The 19,302-nt window shown below is 38.8% G+C and overlaps 1 protein-coding gene across 1 annotated transcript in view; it reads left to right on the forward strand.

The window, feature by feature from the left end:
- Positions 1 to 19,302, forward strand: part of col14a1a (collagen, type XIV, alpha 1a) — a 123,252-nt gene that overhangs the window by 30,940 nt on the left and 73,010 nt on the right. Inside the window, exons 10-22 of the mRNA XM_053327605.1 lie at positions 566 to 717; positions 1,590 to 1,719; positions 2,863 to 3,008; positions 3,138 to 3,267; positions 3,556 to 3,695; positions 4,192 to 4,318; positions 5,463 to 5,602; positions 7,781 to 7,913; positions 8,417 to 8,452; positions 10,352 to 10,494; positions 12,897 to 13,029; positions 14,033 to 14,155; positions 16,181 to 16,330. Of these exons, the coding sequence (XP_053183580.1) occupies positions 566 to 717; positions 1,590 to 1,719; positions 2,863 to 3,008; positions 3,138 to 3,267; positions 3,556 to 3,695; positions 4,192 to 4,318; positions 5,463 to 5,602; positions 7,781 to 7,913; positions 8,417 to 8,452; positions 10,352 to 10,494; positions 12,897 to 13,029; positions 14,033 to 14,155; positions 16,181 to 16,330 (1,683 nt within the window). The remainder of the gene's footprint in view (positions 1 to 565; positions 718 to 1,589; positions 1,720 to 2,862; positions 3,009 to 3,137; positions 3,268 to 3,555; positions 3,696 to 4,191; positions 4,319 to 5,462; positions 5,603 to 7,780; positions 7,914 to 8,416; positions 8,453 to 10,351; positions 10,495 to 12,896; positions 13,030 to 14,032; positions 14,156 to 16,180; positions 16,331 to 19,302) is intronic.

The following is a 19,302-nucleotide window of genomic DNA, read 5'->3' on the forward strand; positions in this document are numbered from 1 at the left end:
AAATTGAAGTGTTTTTGCAGTGTGATCTCTTCTGTACAGTCTTAAATGACTGCATGATAAAAAGCAGCTATAACTTAGACAGTAGCAGGTTTTATTTGAGTGTGGATGCAGCACTATATTTAGATAGAGCTTGAGTGGCCAAAGATTGTGGCACTTAATGCAAACTTTCTTCCAAGGGAACTGTGGTGTCATGTAACTTATGAGCTTATGATTTCACAGCCAAATAGAAATTATATCCTTCTACAAAATACAGATTTTTTTAGGACATATCTTCTTCGTTCTTCATCCTTCTCCTCCTTTTCACTCTTTCCAACAATAAATCTCCACTCCTGTGGATAGTAAGAGGCAGGCTGGAAAAAAGAGAAGGAGGATGTCTTTAAGAGCACATCATAAATCCTGTTTGATGTGTTTTGATTGTATTTCAACACTATCTCTGTAACTCTGATCTTATGATCTTCAGAATATGTGAGTTTTTCTACTTAAAAGTTCCTCCCTGGGACTAATTTTATGCAATCTGATGCAATCTGTTTTTTTATCCTTCCCTTTCCCTCTCCTCCTTTTTCAGAGCAGACACCGGAGATGATAGGGGCGCCTGGTGATCTGCTGACATCAGAGGTTACGGCCCGGAGCTTTCGGGTTACGTGGAGCCACGCCCCAGGAAATGTAGAGAAATACAGAGTGGTTTATTATCCTTCGCAGGGAGGACAACCACAGGAGGTAAATTATGTGTTTTCACCATGCTTAGTTATAAAAAGAAGAGGCATTAAACAACAACTACAAAGTATTCATTTATAGGGTTAAAAAATTTAAATTTATCAGAAAGCTATACAGTACATGCATATGCTAACAAGCACAAGCAGTAGCTACAAAATACTGAAGTCAGGACACTAAAGGGGAGCAGAGAGCCGTGCATTTCTACTATATTTACTGCACCAGTGGGAGTTGTCTGGGGTCTTTGGGCAGGTGTATGGGTCAAGCTCAGTTTTTTTCTTTGAGACTGGTGGTATCATTCATCGTTACCATCGCTCTCATCCCTTCATTCATGACTTCCAAGAACATCCATACAGGTATTGAAGGCTCCCTAGAAGTGATACTCAGACTGATCCAAGCACCTGTTTGAATTTCCAGAACATTTGACCACAGAAGCCATTAAATCTTTCGCTTAGCTGGGTTTACAGGGACCAGATGTTTTGGAACCACATTTGAAAAGACCTTTCCAGCTGGCTGAGGCTGGACCTAATCTGTATCACAACTGTCATCCATTCAATTCAGAATGAAAAAATATTTTTTAGCATTAGACGAGTGTGCTTTCTCCCATTCAATAAATCGACTGCTTTCCCCCACCCCTCCCATGCTCTTTCCATCTCTCTTCCCTGCCATGCCTTCTTTTCTCTTTCCTCGCTTGTATTTATCATTTTCATCTTCCCCCATTTATTGCCCCACTTTTCCTTTTCCCTGCCTTTCTCTACACTTACATCACTCTTCTCCCATTCATTTCTGCCCCCCATCTCTCTTACTGTCCCCTCCATGCATCTTTCACACTGTCCCCCTCCCCCCTTCTTACCCCCACTCACACTCCTCCACCCTAGGCTGTCGTAGACGGCAGTGAGACTTCAGTGGTGCTGCAGCATCTCAGCTCTCTCACTGAATACCAGCTGGCTGTGTTTGCTGTGTATGCAAACGAGGCAAGTGAAGCTCTGAGAGGATCAGAAACAACCCGTAAGTTTATTCTCACACACATGCACTCATGCAGAAATGTAATAACAAAGCCTCACATCAATGCTTCGGTCAACATCTGTGGTCACAAGTTAATAACAATGGCTAACAGGCATTGACAGGCATGGTTGCCAGACATATTGAAAATGATCTACTCATAATACAAGAGGATGAAAGGATCACAAGTTCAAATTTATAAAACTCAAACTGCTGTTAAGTTCAAACTTAGCACAGCTAACATGGTAGTGTTAGGTGGAGATTAATGCTTCACTAAATTCATACCTGTTACACCACACAAACTAGTTCAGCTACTATGTAGAGATTAGTTGTTACTAAAGACTTACATCCAGTAAAAGCCAGGTCTCACTATTGCTTACTGTTAGTTGATTGAACTACATAACAGACAGAACTAACATTTGAGATTGAAGATTGCAGAGGAAGGATATACAGACACGTTTGGCCTGATATTATCAAAATAGTTTATTAATCATGTAAAAGGGAAGACTTAAAATTACATTTCACAGAAAACACAATACATCTCAGATTACAATATTATGCTTGTGAAATTAAACCAAATGATCAAATAATGTTGCTTAGACTCATTTAATTAGATATCCCCTTCTTATTCTCAACAATTTATTTATTAGGGACTACAGATGCAAATTAGCAGCTTTGCTATAGTCTGGCATGTTTACAGAGATGTTTAAATATCGATGTTCATTACTGTGCATTGTCCCTATCCAAAAATAAAGCATTATTATTAACTACATTAATAACTAACTCCTAACTCTAAAACACACATTTCTCCATTTATTCATATAATAAAGCAAAGTGTTACCCACAGTACAATAATAAGTATTGTCAGTCATGGACCCAAAAAATGCTTTTGGAAGTTAGGTAACACCTTGTAAAGCTACATTCAATTAGTAAGTTAGTAAATCACTGGTTTAAAACTTTCCAACAGTAGCTAAGAATTTAGAACAGATGTTACACACAAACTTAGTGAAGGACTTACAAGTATCTTTTGCAATCTAATCCAGTTAATCAACACCAATTCATTCATTAGTACACATTAGTTCCTACGTTGAACTGTGCTGCGTGTTTGTCTGTGTGTGGTCGTGCATGTGTGTGTGTGTATGTGTGTAGTGGTTCTTCCTACAGTGACGGGCCTCAAGCTGTTGGATGTGACTCACAGCACCATAAAAGCAAGATGGAACAGTGTGAACGGAGTATCTGGCTACATGTTGCTGTATGCACCTCTAATAGATGACGGAGACTTGGATGAGAAAGAGGTGACGAAAAAAAGGAGACAAAAAAAGAATTTAAAAAGAGATAAAAAAAAATAGATACATGCTCATTGAATTCATAGTAGCAACGAAGAGTTCTTGGTAATTTGTGTGTTTGTGTGTCTTTGCTTGTAGGTGAAGGTATCAGATGCTGTGACAGAGCTGGAGCTGGATGGACTGACCCCTAACACTGACTACACTGTTACTGTTTATGCAATGTATGGAGATGAGGCCAGTGACCCCATTACAAGCCAGGAAACTACATGTGAGTAATGTACACACACACACACACACACACACACACACACACACACACACACACACACACACAGGTTTTTTCTCAAACACTGCTTTGGAGCTTAAATGACTCAAAATGTCTTCATTTCCAAAACTTTGCTCTCTCTCAAAGGTATAAAATCCAAATTGGTTCTGTCAAATATGACACACACACACACACACACACACACACACACACACACACACACACACACACACACACACACACACACACATATATATATTTCTCTAACACCAGCTCTCTCTTTCTTCTCAGTACCACTAAGCCCTCCCAGCAACCTTCAGTTCTCTGACATCACACACAACTCCGCCCACATCAGCTGGGACCCCGTGCCCAGAGGAGTTAAAGGTTATCGCATCATGTGGATCAAGACAGATGAACTACTCACAGAGGAGGTGTGTGTATGTGTGTTAAGCATTTAATGTTTTTAGGTGCTTAAAATGTCATTTTAAAGAATGCTGTATGGCAGCATTTGTGTCTGAGAGCATCTGGACGAGAACGGATGAGATGAGTAAATTAATCGTAGGGACTATTCTTCTAATTATGAAAAGATCAGATTGAAAGTAGTGTAAAGTACTCATATAAATCATCTTGGAAAACATACAGATATTAAAATTACGCAAAATGTTATGTATGTGAGCATGCAGAAGCACATGTTGGAAGAACTTGTGTGGTCACCAGGATTTAGCAGCACAGCATGTTACTCCTAAAATGTATCCTTACATTTAAAAACTTATTTATACATTTTAAATTGCTCATGCACTCACGGTCAAGGAGACACTCAATTATGTTGTGTGTCTTCTTGTCTTCTTGACAAAGACCAGAAGAATGACATACCTCTCAGCTGATTGTGATTTTGTGTGGATATGATGTGTCTTTTTCATCGTGCAGGTAGAGGTGGGTCCAGTGAACTCTTATGATCTCAGTGAACTGACATCGTTGATGGAGTACTCAGTGGCCATCTCTGCTCTGTATGACAATGGCCAATCGGAGCCACTCACTGATGGATTCACTACCAGTAAGAGTCACTGTTTGAGTCTAAGAATGAATGAGAAGATACAGTAGCTAGATGAATAGCTAGTTAGTTAAGAAGTTAGTAAATTATCTATTTAGTTAGTTGAGTCTTGGTACTCAGCGTGATCCTTGAATTCAAATGCAGACCTTGTAGATGACAAATGATGCCAGTGTTGTTAATTAGGTTTTTTTATAGCCCACTTTGTTCCGCAGTGCTGTTATTTCATTTTCCAATCTTCATCTCTGCTGAGGATGATTTTGTCTCAATTTCCTGAAAATAGTTGTATCAGTACCATTAGAAGGTGAGCCATTTCTCTCTTAGTGCCAAATAGTGTTGAATTTTATTACCCTACTGGTCCTTCTGCTGTTTTGGCAGTCTGCCCATCTCATTTACACCTCAGCATAACAGCCCAGTCACATTAAAAGGTCATTTCACTGTCCCTGACTATTCCGTCACGCTAACGGTTATTGATTTGTTGGAATATCCCTTTAAGCAACAAGAAGTACTGAGTCAGCTGAAAGAAATGTATTTCTGGCAAGTAACTATTAAAGTACTCACTCTAAAATGCTATGTTGATTTTTATTTATCTCCTGGCAAACTTTGTTCAGTGGATCAGGTGTAAGAAAAGTGCATTCATAAACAAACACAAGTGTGTGATGACTTTCAAGTTTTTTGATTGAAGTGGTGGGAGGCGAGGAGAAGCTGCATGATTGGAGGTCACACCAAAATGCTGTAACACAGTTGTTTGTATGTTGTTTGCTGAATAAACAATTTAACCTTGTGCAACTTAAAGGTCTGCAGTCATAAAAACAGAAGTGTAATTCCTGCTAACATAAATCAAACTTATGTATGCGTTAGCATTAGCAAAAAAAAGTGGTTGCACTGCAATCGTTATGGTTTCCCACAATGCAGTGCCAGCCAAAATCTTTTTGGTATTTTCTCTATTGCCCAGTCATGCAGCATATGTGCTGCACTGTTGGAGGCATGTAGTTACTAGCTACTTACAGAACAACCTGTAAATATCTACACAATCTTTCAGCGTATTCAGAGCAGTGTTAAAAAAAACTTTACATTAAAGTATTAAAATATTTAATAATGGAGGAATAAAAGAAAGTGTTATAAAGTTAAGTTTCTGTCTGTCTCTCAGCTCCAGTACCTGGTCCTCTGAATCTCCGCTCCAGTGATGTCAGTACGGACAGCTTCCAGGTCAGCTGGGATCACTCAGCTAATGACATCATTCTCTATAGACTCTCCTGGGCACCGTTCACAGGCGGCGACACAAAGGAGGTCAGTCCCACTAGTATCCAGAGTTTGTTTTAAACATTTTTTCAGTAAGAAGTAAAGCACATGACACTATAGAAGATGGTGCACTATAGGAATGAGAAATTAAAGCTGAGTCCTTGGCACAGCTGCTGTGTGAGCAAGCCACAAGTCTTCTCCAATCTGACAAATATTATACCAGTAAAATTTGTAATTTAGCACCAGAAGATAAATAACCATTATGGATTCTGAATTTTTCAATTAGGCAGCTGCACTCTTATTATCTCTATTTCCAGAGGAAGAAGTGGCTGCACTCCATGTGCCCAGATAAAGAGCTCTATAGACTTACATATAAGCTTATATTCTACTGGTAGCTGGTATAAACTCTGGCATGGCTGAGTATAAATAAAGTCTGAATAAATCTAGAAATTAATGGCTTGGGTGTTTTATTACCATGATCTGGGGTTTAGAGACAGCTGGGAGGCAGCGATAGAGAGAGTGTGCATGTCTGCATGTTGTGTGAGTGTGTATGTGTGTGTTGGTGTGTTTTACTGAGAGTCATCAGAGCTGAAAATAACACTCTAGGGAGTTGGAGAGGTGGACTGATAATACAGCCAGCACAGAGGAGGGATAGACGCATGCTTTTCTCTGTCTCTCTCACCCACATACTGCAAACATGTGCACGCACACACACACACACATTCACATCCTCCACTGACTGCCTTGTATTGTTACATCTGAGAGGAGATTAAACAATACAATCACATAGCCACACAGATGCACAGAAACACAGTGAGAGAGTGAAAGATTACTAATATTATGATTTTATGATAATCCAGAGATGCATGTGAAGAGTTAATGATATAATTGTTGCTTTTTGTGCCTCATGCTGTTTTGTTTGGATTCATTTGCTTTTCTGGTGTCCTGATACCTCTTTTGAAAGCAGTTTTGGTTTTGTTCTCTTGGTTTATCAGTGAAATGACAGACTGGCTCCTCTCTTTTATCAGTGAAATACCATTGAGGGCAATGGTGTCGGCATAAAGGAAACAATACAATAAAATACGGAAAAATGCAAGTGAATGCAAAAAGAAAAGGGAGAGAATGAATCACTAAAGATGCACTTGCGCCAGGGAAAACACAAATGACAGGTCCCACCGGGGAAATTTGCATGTTACGGAGTCTCAAAAGGCTCGGTAAAGAAACAGATTCCTGCCCATAATCTGGTTATTGAGTCATCTGCAGTAAATTCCAATTTCAGAGTTGCTCTCCATGGAAGCAAGCTGTACTTTTGGTGACCTCGTCATATTTACTTTGGGATCTGATTCAATTTTGTGTCGTACAAATTATAGACATCATTTGGACTTCTGTAGTAGCAGCTGGTCCAACTGGCTATCCTCTTGTGTTATGTATTACTTGAATTGTAATGATCATCTTTGCAAGTGTTACAATGGCCTTTAAATCATACTTTTGTTTAACATGAAGAATTTAGTAACTAATTTGTATAATTTATATAAAACAGTGTTGTAACAGAATCTATGTGCAAAGTAAAACTGTAAAATATATGTTTTCTTGACTGAAATTACGAGCACTGAGGCAATTTTGTTAATTTATGTTTTCAGCAGGTTTCTCTAAAACTTTGTGATGAGCTTGCTTTTGAAGGTCTGGTGTTAGAGAATAAATAATCTTGTCAGGCTGTTGGTTGATGCTCAAAACTTAATCACATCGTGTGCAGGAAATGCTTTCTTTACAGTATCTTTATCTAGCACCTGTAGTAACAACAATTAAAAGTGCATAATAATATAATTATAAAAAATCAATAATTATAGAGGATCCCAAAAAACATGCTATTTGTGATATAACAATATGACAAAACTTGATTTAAAAAAATGTAATATTTTGATACGTTTTTACACAAAAAATATCCCGGCGAGTTCAGCCAGAAATACTTTAATAAGTTACAATATCTTTATTGTTTAAAATAACAATTACAGTAAGACGTAGATGAACTGACAGCAGGTACAATCCTGAATGTTTATGTAACGTGTTCAATCAAGATGAATTGCTGAAAACATAAAAATGCAGAAATATCAGCCAACACTATTCTGAAGTTTGAGTTTTCTGAGTTTTTGGAGGGAGTATACTGTATTGTTGGAAGTCTAATACTGTAATATGAAACAAAGGCTTGTGTGTGTTTCTCTTCTATAGGTGGTCTTGAGTGGAAGTGATAATAGATACATCCTGAGTGCACTGAGTCCCTCCACTGAGTATGAAGTTATGTTGACAGCCGTATTCAAAGACGAATCAGAGAGTGACACCATCTCTGTCATCGAAACCACATGTAAGCATCAGAGTGTTATAGACTGCACGTATTGTTCTTACTAACTCAGGCAGTCTTGTATTTGCATTATCTAATAAATACATAACTTGACTTTAGTCAGAGTCGAGGGATACTTTTCAAGAGATGAGAGGAGACAAGTGTAATTTCATGAAATAAGATCTCCACTGATATGAAATTAGCCTGTGAACTAAGGAACCCTCTTCAGCAACCCTTTTTGCTTGAAGTATACCAGCATGTGCCACTGTCTGCTGAGGAAAACTGACCAGTCCACTCACATATGCCTTTGATTTGATTGATTTGAATGTCAGAGTCCGAAGCGTAGCTTTGCATGAGGCCAATTGTATTGTTTTGTTTGTCCCAGCTCATCTCAGAAGAGGGAAATCTATTTTTCCATCAATACTTTGTTATGTATTTCTATCAAATTACCTTAGGTATTGATATAGAGAGGTGTTGAGGAGCATTTCAGTCTAATTATCTGATTTATGCTCTCTGTGTTTCCCTAGTGGCCAAGATGACAACGATTGCTACCACAACCACAGGTAAGCAGTGTCCAAATTAATGTAAAAAATCATGAGTCCAAAATGTCAGTGGTGAAAGTGCCAAAAATATGAATCATACTCTCAATATTGTACGTGTCAACTGTTTTGTAGCCGACTTTTGGCTGAATGACAAATGAAGTGGAAACAGCTTTCACCTGCCCTGACCTTGCCATGGTGCAGCATGACGAAAAATAAACCGAAATGACATGACACATGACTTAAACATCATGGTGTATTTGAATTGTGCCATGAAATGTACTTTTAGTAATATTAGTAATGTTAAAACCTTAAGAGTGTGTCTTAAATTAACTTTGCTGGCATGTGGCCTTTTAATTCAGAAGGCAGCAGGCTAAGATCAAATGGTTTTTGCTCTAAAGAGACTGTCCAAGTGTTAATCGTGGTTCAAGCCAAAGCATCTGTCTCGAAAGTCGTCTGCCACTGAATTGCGAAAGGCTCCACTAGTTGTCAGTGCTGCTGATGTTGCCAAAGTCATCATCAACAACATATCATCAATAGCAACACTTCAGTAAGTTCAAGTTCAGTTTTAGGAAATAAAAGTTGAATCACTGTTTAGAAAAGCTCTAAACTGTTTGTTCTAACTAAGGTCGAGGAATGCAAAACTGAAACACTGATAACATTTCAGGATGCACCTTATGAAAAAGTCTTAAAAGAACTTTTTTTCTTTACCAAGCTGGCTTCACCCAGAGACTGTAGCTCAGACTTCATTATCTCAGAGGCGACCCGGACGCCATCTGGATTGTGTTTTATATGAGGAGCAGACCACAGCTAATCGAGTCAGAGCAGTTTCTCTACTCATGCTACTAAAAACTTAAAAAGCAACATGTCTCCTTTACTTAAGTCTGCTCACAATTCTAAAAACTTAAACCTAAAATAATCCATCTGCTTTGTTTAAAACTCCAAGTGCTCCTGTGAAAGTCACAAGACAGCATGTCGCCTCTGTTTTTTGTTTTTTCCATGCATTTAGTATGGAGCCCTCACTGAGGTTTTCATCCATTCAGGACTGCATAGATTTTAAAAATATGTCTACCTGATTTAAACACGTTATCAAGAAATGAAACAAAACACACTTTTCTTTGTTAAAAATTTCAGGTCAGGGTGCAATTTGCCAGATGGGATAGTGGGGATTTACCCCCCTGTGGTCTATATATCCGTGCTTCTGCTTTTGTTTTTGTTTTTTTATCTCCGGTGGGGGCAAAAATATATCTCCCTCATAGTGATTTATGCCGCTTTACCCATAAACCATTTAAAATTAGGCTATTTTTAAAACATATCTGCAGAGATGTAGGTAAAATAGGGACGACATGCTGCAGATGACCCTCCAAAGGAAAGCATGAGAAGAAGACAGATATCTGTCATCAAAGCAGACTGGGGATATACTGTAGCTTATTCATTTTATGACGGGAGCACATTGTGCTAAGTTTGCTGCACACTGCACATAATGACTTGCAAGAATGATATTAAATGTATTGTCACATCAGATTGAGTGGCACTGTCCACGGTACTGAAAGGAGTGTTGGCATGTTCAATTAGTAATTAACCTTTTTTTAAATTGCATATAATCTCTCCTCTGTGCGCATGAGGAAAGAATAAGAACTTGACTTGTTTTTTATTAAGTTCATAATTATTTTATGAATGTATTATTGCTCTAAATAGCTGCAAGAGCTGCGATAAATAGCGTAATATGCTGTGTTTCTGAGAAAAATACCTATCAACCATCACACCACAGCTGACTCAGCATGTTGGTACTGGCTGTCATGACTTTCTTTTATCATCAGACAATTTGTAAAGGAAGAGTGTTAGGAAAACAAGATTTTCTATGAACTTTGTATATATACAGTAAATCCTACAGTAATTGATGTATGTGATGTGGTTGACCAGTGGCACGTCAGGCAGTGAGAAACCTTCAGCTGAGTGATGAGACCACCCAGAGTTTAGAGGCATCATGGGAACTGGAAGACCCTAACGTGAAGCTCTACAGGGTGTCCTATGCCGGCTTCAAGGGCGATCACAAAGAGGAGTCTGTGAGTTGATCAAATTGTGAGCTGTTTCTGTCAAAGTACAATCATTTATATATTACACATAATTAAGTACAGATTTAAAGGTTTACAGAACATCTGCTGCAGTGGAACTAAGTGTTCCCTGTTTTCAATTATCTCTCTTGGAAGCTATTTTTAGACTGCATTGCTTCTACATGCCTGCAGTTTCTAAAATCTCTCTGCTTATTGTCCACAGTCATTTAAGTCAGAGGGTGTAGTATTCTAAAATACATACATGCACATTAACGCATGCAAACGTCTCACTGATTATGCAGAGCAGACAACACTAGGGTTGTTTGGAGGTTGCGTTGTTTTATTTCACATCACCAGCTGACTGGATGGCACTGCAGTGGTCAGTGTTGGGTCATCTGCTCCAATCAGAAAACTGATTACACTTTTTGTCCCGGTCCACTCTGCTTCTCCTTCCTGATCCCTCTATCTGTGCTAAGAGCCCTTGAGCTCAGTGCTATGTACTGACCCTGACTGCTGATGCACACACACACACACACACACACACACACACACACACACACACACACACACACACACACACACACATACAGTACACACATACATAGTACTTGCTGTGCCTGTCCCTTCCTCCCCATCTGTCCCTCGATCTCTTTGTTTTTCCTTTGCTTCTCCTCGCTCTTGTCTTCTCCCTTGCCTCCCCTTCTTACCAACCCCCCCCCCCCCCCCCCCCCGTTTTAATTTCCCAATGTGGTGTCAGAGCTGTAGAAGATGGAGTGGCCAGGCCAAGCCAGAAGACATTCCATTATCTTTTCAGCAGCCATTTACCTCACTGGGAGGAGAGATGGAGGGCAGCAGAAAAGAAAAGAGCAAACGAAACAAAGGGGGGTGGAAAAAGAAACAATTGCTAAACAAAATGGGAGAAAGGCTTAAACCTGTCCGCTGGCAGATAGATATGGGTTGTTTCAGGTCGCGCTTCTTTCTGAAAATTTGGGTGTGTTTTGATGTGGATGTTTGTTTGAGACAGATAGAGGGCAAGAGTGACAGTGCAGGTTATTCTTTGTGTTTCATAAGGTGTGTGTGTGTGTGTGTGTGCGTGTGTGTGTGTGTGTGTTTATGTGCTTGCTTTTTTACTTAAATGAATTTGAGCATGTGTGTGTGTGTGTGTGTGGTCATGCCTGATCTATCTCTAACAGGTGTTTCAGCACCTTAGTCAGCGAGTGGACAGCTCCTCCCACCTCATCAGTTCAACTAGCAGTACCGTAACTCTTCTTACCTTTACACTTTTCTATCACACGCACGCATACAGGCCAACATTTGGCTGGGTATCAGAGCTGTTAGCACAATAAAGGAAAGCTAATCTCTTTGCTGCTGTTTATGTTTCAGTCTTGTTTTGGAGCGCAGACACTTTGTTGAGAACAGACAGATGAATGTTTGAAGGTGTTCTGATGTGGATATCAAATAATGTTTTGCTTCACAAATGAAAAAGTTTATGAAGAATCGTGCAGGAGAAACTTGACTGTTATCTTGGGCCGCAGTTATGGAGCTGAAGAAGTTCAAACTTTTCATTATTCTGAGCACTTTTAGAAGAATAAATCGTACAGATTGACTTTTCACAAAAGCGCTCAGAACAATGGGAACCTAGACCTCTGACAGTTGCATGACAGCCGAGCTAATACAGATCATTTGAATTGATTGAATGCTCCAGAACAAATGACTAAGTGGTCAAGAGTATCATCTTTAATTAGTATCTGGACATAATTACAATATAAAATGGCAACGTCAGAGTTATTTGATTTCCTTTTCTTGAAATGATACGTACAGCCGTTATTTTTGTTTGGCAGTGTACTTTTTTTTGAAAAGGTTAATAATGAAGTACTTTATCTTCATGAAGGAATAGTTTAAGAACTTAAACAAAGATGCAGAGAAAGAACAAACTTCAACACTTATAAATGAAAACCCAGCAGTAATGGGTTTTTTTCAGCTCTTTTCTGCCTCACCGTTGGCCTCAACTGACTTTATTGACTGAACTGAAGTGAGCAGAATTCTTGAACAGTTCAAATCCCTTAAGGTATGCGAAGCATTTTGCAGGCTCTTTCTGTTTCACCAAATTAAGCCTGGCTTTCATCTTTTCTTCCAAATGTCTCTATAAGCCAGTAGAGAAGAGAACAGACTCTGTATGTTGCTATTTGATGCATGTATCTATCCCTCTGGTGTGTGTATGTCTGTGTGTATGTGTGTGTGTGTGTGCCTACATGCATGTGTGTTTCTGATTGGTATGCCCCTTGTCTGCCTGTGTGCAGGATAGTCCCAAGTGAGCAGGACTCATTGCTTTAAAACTCCCTGTACTCCTCAAATGTGCCCTGAATGTATAAATGTGTGTGTATTTGTGTGTGTGTGTGTGTGTGTGGATCTAGGTGTTAGTTCCTGGCGGTCAGAGGAGAGCAGTGATCCAGCCTTTACTATCAGACACCCAGTACAAAGTGACAGTCACACCGGTTTACACTGACGGACAAGATGGCATCAGTGTTTCTGCCCTGGGCGCCACATGTAAGCTTTACAAACCCACAATACACACAAACCCTACACACACACAACACATAAATGATTTACCACCGGGGTCAACTCTCGGTTTCTCAATTTTCAATGTACAAAGATGTAGCTCCCAGTTTAGGAAAACACATCAAAACTGAAAGCTAATGAAAAATGAAATTGATTGCAGCGAGCAGAACATTTGCATTGCAGTAATTTCATGTTCATTTATGTTCCTGAAGGAGAATATAAATTAAAGCGCTGACAAATACCGATGGGTTCTTAATTGTCTTAATGAAGGGCGATCATAATTACAGCAGCTCCTTTCATTAATGAGATTATTAAATGATTTTCTCAGCTCTAATTGATTTTCTCAACGATTCTCTTGATTACCTCTTATGAACAGTGATTGACCCCTCTTTGTACTGAGAATTGAAATGTCAGATGAAATATGTCATCTTTTTAGATTAGGTCTCCATAGCGCGCCATATTGTGAAATAAAAACCTCATCTCACGAAAGTAACACGGTGATAAATTGGAGCCCAGACACTCGTGATGTACAATATCACATGATTGAGGGAGGAAAACTCTTCTCACCTAAATCAGTCCCTGGAGGAATATACAACCTCAACAAATTCAACCAACCCTGGCACTGTCTACAGAAAAACCTTAAATTTGTTACCATCATTTATATTCCACAACCCATATATGAAGAGTGCAATGCTTTGGTTTTTTTTGTGTTGTCTCCAGCAATGAAGAACAAAAGTCACTCATTATATTAGGCAATTATCAAAAGCTGGCATCTACTGCCTGCACAGATTGGTACTCTTCTTTTTCAATTTGATTTAAATCCTAATTTTGAAATGCATACAATCGTAAGAAATCGGCACGTCCTCTGTAGTAGAATATCTGATTTATTTTCCAACATCTTAATATTTTGCTGTGCTTATTTCTTGTATCAAAAGTTAAGTCAAGTACAGAGAAGTTCCTCTATGTTCTGATTTTCTCTGTTTTTTGGCAGTGCCCCTCTTGTCTCCTGGAAACATACGTGTGTCAGAAGAGTGGTACAGCCGCTTCAGGGTCACCTGGGATCCTCCTCAGTATCCTGTTTTGGGTTACAGGATCGTCTACCAACCCGTCTATGGTACATACACACAAAAACACACACACACACAGAGGAAGGAAACAAATGCTAATCTCAGCATTGTTTGTATAATGAAGCAATAATCCTAATTTAGATCCTCAGGGATGACCTGTAAAATATGTCCTTTGTTGAGGTGTGATGGTCTTTATAAGAGTAGAAACACACACAGGTACAACACAGGTACATTTATTAAATTCTATATTTCTATCCCACACAAATTCATGCAGACTCACACAGAAGCACACGGCGAGGAATTGGTAGCCTATTTTTTGTTGTCAAGAAGAAGAATAACTTGTCCAAACATCCTAATCTGCTTGTTATGGGAGGGCCCACCAGCAACAAGCCTGTGACAGACATTTAGTAGCTGAAAAAACAAGATACTCTGAGCATGTTGTGGTTATTGACTTCTTAGTTTTTTTTTCTTTTTATTAAGAAGCTTAAGGCTTCACAGAAAACCTCCGCAATCCAGAAGTGAAATAAGACATTACCCTTGCTTATTTATTCATTGTCTTGAAGCATTTTCAAAAGCCAATTTTCACTGTTCTGCTACTTTTCTAGTGCTAATTGTTTCATCCTTTCAAGACGAGGCTCCAGTCTTTATAGTTTCCGTGTCTGTTTTCTGTCATCTAAACACAAATGTGTCTCTGGGGATCCAGCTTCAAACAGACAGGCTGCATTCATCTGATTTTAGGAATTAAGTTAAATTAAGTCTCCTGTTTTCATAGTGAGAGTCTTAGACGGAAGAAAAGTCCCTGTGGGTGAGAATGTCTTCACAAACACACGCACAGCTACAATATACTTATGTAAACATAAACCACTTAATGTAGCAAACACATAAAAACATGCACATACGCCTCTACAAACACACACTATTAAACAGTGTTCCAGTGGGTGGTGTATTGTTAAGATAATTGCTGCTCCTCCTTTACTTATCTGTCCTTTTATTTTTTTTATGTTGCTGTTTTAATTTGGTTCTTTGTTATATTCTTGTAGGATTGATGTTATTTCCTATTTTGTAGCTGCTGTTTGAAAAGGCTGCATCAATAAAGTTTGTTATTATTATATCTCTGTTTTAATTTTAGTGACTTAGCATGTATGTGTGTGTACATGCAGCATGCTCCTGCCCACAGTGGGGAATAAAACATTGCTATAGTTCATTAAAATTGTGTACTAGTTGGTGGATGTGTGTGTATCTCTGCAGGTTAGTGTGTTTGTATAACACTATAATGCCTGTAAATCTCAATATAGCACACCCACTATATCTTTATTTGTGTCAATTAGCTTTATTTACTTTTCTACTTGTAACCTAGCAACCTTTAAGCGGACCAGCTAGGTTGAACAAAGTAATGAGCTTCAGTGGCCAAAAGGAATTGTAGCCTACCCACTCTGTCAAATCTATTGTATTTTTGTCATAGTGGTCAATGTCAAACTAAGTGGACCAAACCTCACTACTAACTTATCTTTCTTAGAAACTTCGTAACTGACTGATTTTACATTCTCAATGGGTGACAGTCAGCTAAGCCCTGTCCACCTTTCTTTTCCAGTGCAGCAGTTTTACCACCCAGGCCCTGGCTAAACAATAGCTCCTTGATTTCAGACAGAGCCAGATGAAAACAGACTTCTCATTTCTAGCTGACACCCATTTTGACGGGTGAAATGACATCTGTCTAGCCAGTGTTTGCATTTGTTGAACAAGCTGTCGCTGGCTGACTTTTAAATGTTTCCAAGTGACTCATGAGAACAATGTAAAAGGGTTAATTGCAGTACAGCTAGTATACTCTTTTTCAATTTTAGCTACAGTGGAAAAAGCTTGAAGGATGAGGACTAACCAATCTATTTAATAGCGTTACTAACAAAGAATGAGAAAGTTTCAATTCTACATGGGATTAAAACAGTCCTACAAAGTCATGAATGTATGTTAACCAAACATTTGCATTAAACTTTATTTTTGCGTAGTCTGTTATGTTTACACAATGCAGTCTCATGTCCTCTGTGCTTACATTTGCATCTGTGTGTCTTTCTCAGTTCCGGGGCCAGTTTTGGAGACAACAGTAGGCGAGGATTTGAACTCCATCGTCCTCCTTAATCTACTAAGTGGGATCGAGTACAGTGTCCAAGTATCAGCTTCCTACCCTGCAGGACAAAGTGAACCACTGCTACAGAATGCTAAGACATGTAAGCATCACTTATTATTTGGTTTATACGTGGAATCAATGCTTCATATTTTCCTTCATATATATGAAACTTGGCACTGTAGACATTGTGGGGAAAAAATGTAATATGTATTGGCATGACTATAAATGGAAAAGTCTGTCTCGCTGTTAAATTGAGGAGACAAATGGTTACTGATAATGAGGTTTGTAAAAAAAAAAAAAAAAAGACAACTTAAATGTAATATTAAATTGAACTGTCCCTGAAGATAACCGTATTTTCATTTGAAGGTCATACCTATATTCAAAATGAGTCAAAACAAGCTTTAGTGGGAAAGTCACTGTCATCTTAAGTTTTCTGTCTAGATTTGTCAGAAAGGACAGTGTGTCTATTAGAAGGAGACCAAGGCAACAATAACCGAAATCCAAACTAGTTAGAGGGAAGTGAGGAATGTACTACATGCATATTAACTGCCTGCTGATACCATTTGCTTTAATTTCCATTGAGACTTTAGCAAACACACAGATAGACAGAGGGATATTAATATTTCCCAGTCAGCCAGCGAGAACAATCCCTTTTGCATATAGATTTGGTATCAGTAGGTGCAGCAAGACCTAATGCTGGCTTCTCGCTTCTCCCATCCAAAACAAATAGACTGTCAGGGAGAGAGGGAGAGAGAGAGAGAGAGAGAGAGAGAGAGAGAGAGAGAGAGAGAGAGAGAGAGAGAGAGAGAGAGAGAGAGAGAGAGAGAGAGAGAGAGAGAGAGAGAGAGAGAGAGAGAGAGAGAGAGAGAGAGAGAGAGGTGTATGTGCATGTGAGGGCATGTATGCATCTTGTTTCTTTCTTTAATCCCCTCCCACAAGCTCTCAGAGCATTGCTGTGTCACCATCTATCATAAAACTTTTTTAGGGGGGTTACTGTCTTTGTCTGTGTGTGTGTGTGTGTGTGTGTGTGCAGATGGAAGATTTGCCCTGATTAAAAAAGTGTGCACCAGATACAAGTTGGGATGAATTTGTGATGCATCATTATTAACATATCTGCACTGGTAAAATCCAGCTTATTTATGCATGATTATTAGAAGACACTCTGTACTTTTATTATTTAGAAATGCGGCCAATAATTTGATCATTTTGATTGATTCCTCTCTAAACTGTTTCTCAGGCACGATAGTATGCTATAGCTAAGTGGTGCACTGCACACTTTACAATTATTGTTCCGCATGTTATAAATGAAGGTCAGTCTATGTGCGTACTCCACAAGTGATTTAAGCAAACCTGAGTGTGTGGATAGTCTTTCATAGCCTACTTTTTGGGGACAAATTTCAGACTTTAGACAAATTTCAGAATTAGGGACAAACGCTGTGTCCCTAATTGGGAAATGCTGATTTTTGGGTCAGTGATTAGTGTCAGAGGTAGGCAGGTAGTGATGATGGTTGGGGTTAGTGTCCAGGAAAATAAATAAATAAAGCTATGTAATGTCCACAAAAGTTACCATGGTCTGATAGGTGTCTCTGTGTGTGTGAGACAGATTGTCTGAAAACTGCTGCATCACCTCTTACTCTAAAATATACTGTTGTCTTTTAGGCTTACTGTCTGATTTGCCAGAAGGGACTCACCAAATGGGGAAGCATCCAGCAGGATTAAAACAAACATACTCTGATTTTAATAGCTCATGAATTTCTCATGCACACTAATATGCACAGAAGAGCAAAAAAGGATTTTCACCTTTTTTCTCAAAAGCAATTTCCTTTTACTGGGGGGGAGAGGGGGTAATAAGTAAATGTGATAAGTCAATTTGCACATCATCTACAATTAACTGAGGGCTCCTTTTCATACACAGTTTTTTTAATTCAGTTGTGCTGCAGTAATGTGCTATCCTTCATCTTATTTAATCATCCCCCTGTAGAATGAACAACAATTCCTGCACACCTTTCTGTCTCTATAAAGCTCTCATAATGAAATACGCTGTCATAAGAGGAGATCAAATATGAGGCACTGATGTGCAGATTTATCAACTTTCCGTATTAAAACTTTAGACTCCATCTTTGATGTGGCACTTAATGACGAATTTTGAGGACTTTATTTGCTCTTCATAAACCCTCTTCTATACATATACAGTACAAAAAAATCATATTGAAACTTATACTATACTATATACTTTTCTGGCCTGTCAGATATTTTCCTCCCACACTTTTCTATTTGTGCATATGCTTTGTCACATTTTACAGTGTTGGTGAAGGGCTTAAGAAATTATCATATTCTCTATTAGATGCAAGAATTCACAGTGTGCTGATACATTTTCAGATGTATTAGATTTTTCCAAATTATACTGGGCATAGTTAAATTCATTGTTCTTGTTTTGTTATTTCGAGTAGAGGAAGTCTGATTTATTAAGGGAGTCATTTTTCTTATTTTGTTATTTCCAGTAGAGGAAGTCTGATTTATTAAGGGAGATGCGTTCAGTCATTTGTCATTCTAATAAGGGAGATACAGTAACATATTTCCCTGGGTACAATGCATTCATTGCAGCCATATCATAGTAGCCAACTAGCATGTTTGCACCAATAAATTACACATGCTAGCTTGTAGCATAAAAAGGTAATTATTGGTATCTTGAGGACCATCAAATTAAATGAAACCGCTTCCCCCAAAAGCATTTTTATATACAGTAGTTTGTATTGTGGTGTTGGCACTTCAGCTGTAAAGCAAAAATTAGTCTTCCACAGGACGGTGTGTGAGAGAAATTTGATTTGATGAAGCTGAAAGAAGAAATTATGTTGTTGAAAGTACAGTAACTGGGTGTATGAATGCTGGGAAAGCAGATGGGCGTACACACACACACACACACAGAGAGACACATACGTACACACACACACACACACGCACACACACACACACACACACACACACACACACACACACACACAGGGGCAATTTCTGAATGATTGCAGTATCTCCATATGGTCCACCATACTTTATTTCCATGGTATGTCTTTC

The sequence above is a fragment of the Scomber japonicus genome, chromosome 10, assembly GCF_027409825.1.
Source record: "Scomber japonicus isolate fScoJap1 chromosome 10, fScoJap1.pri, whole genome shotgun sequence".
NCBI lineage: Eukaryota > Metazoa > Chordata > Actinopteri > Scombriformes > Scombridae > Scomber > Scomber japonicus.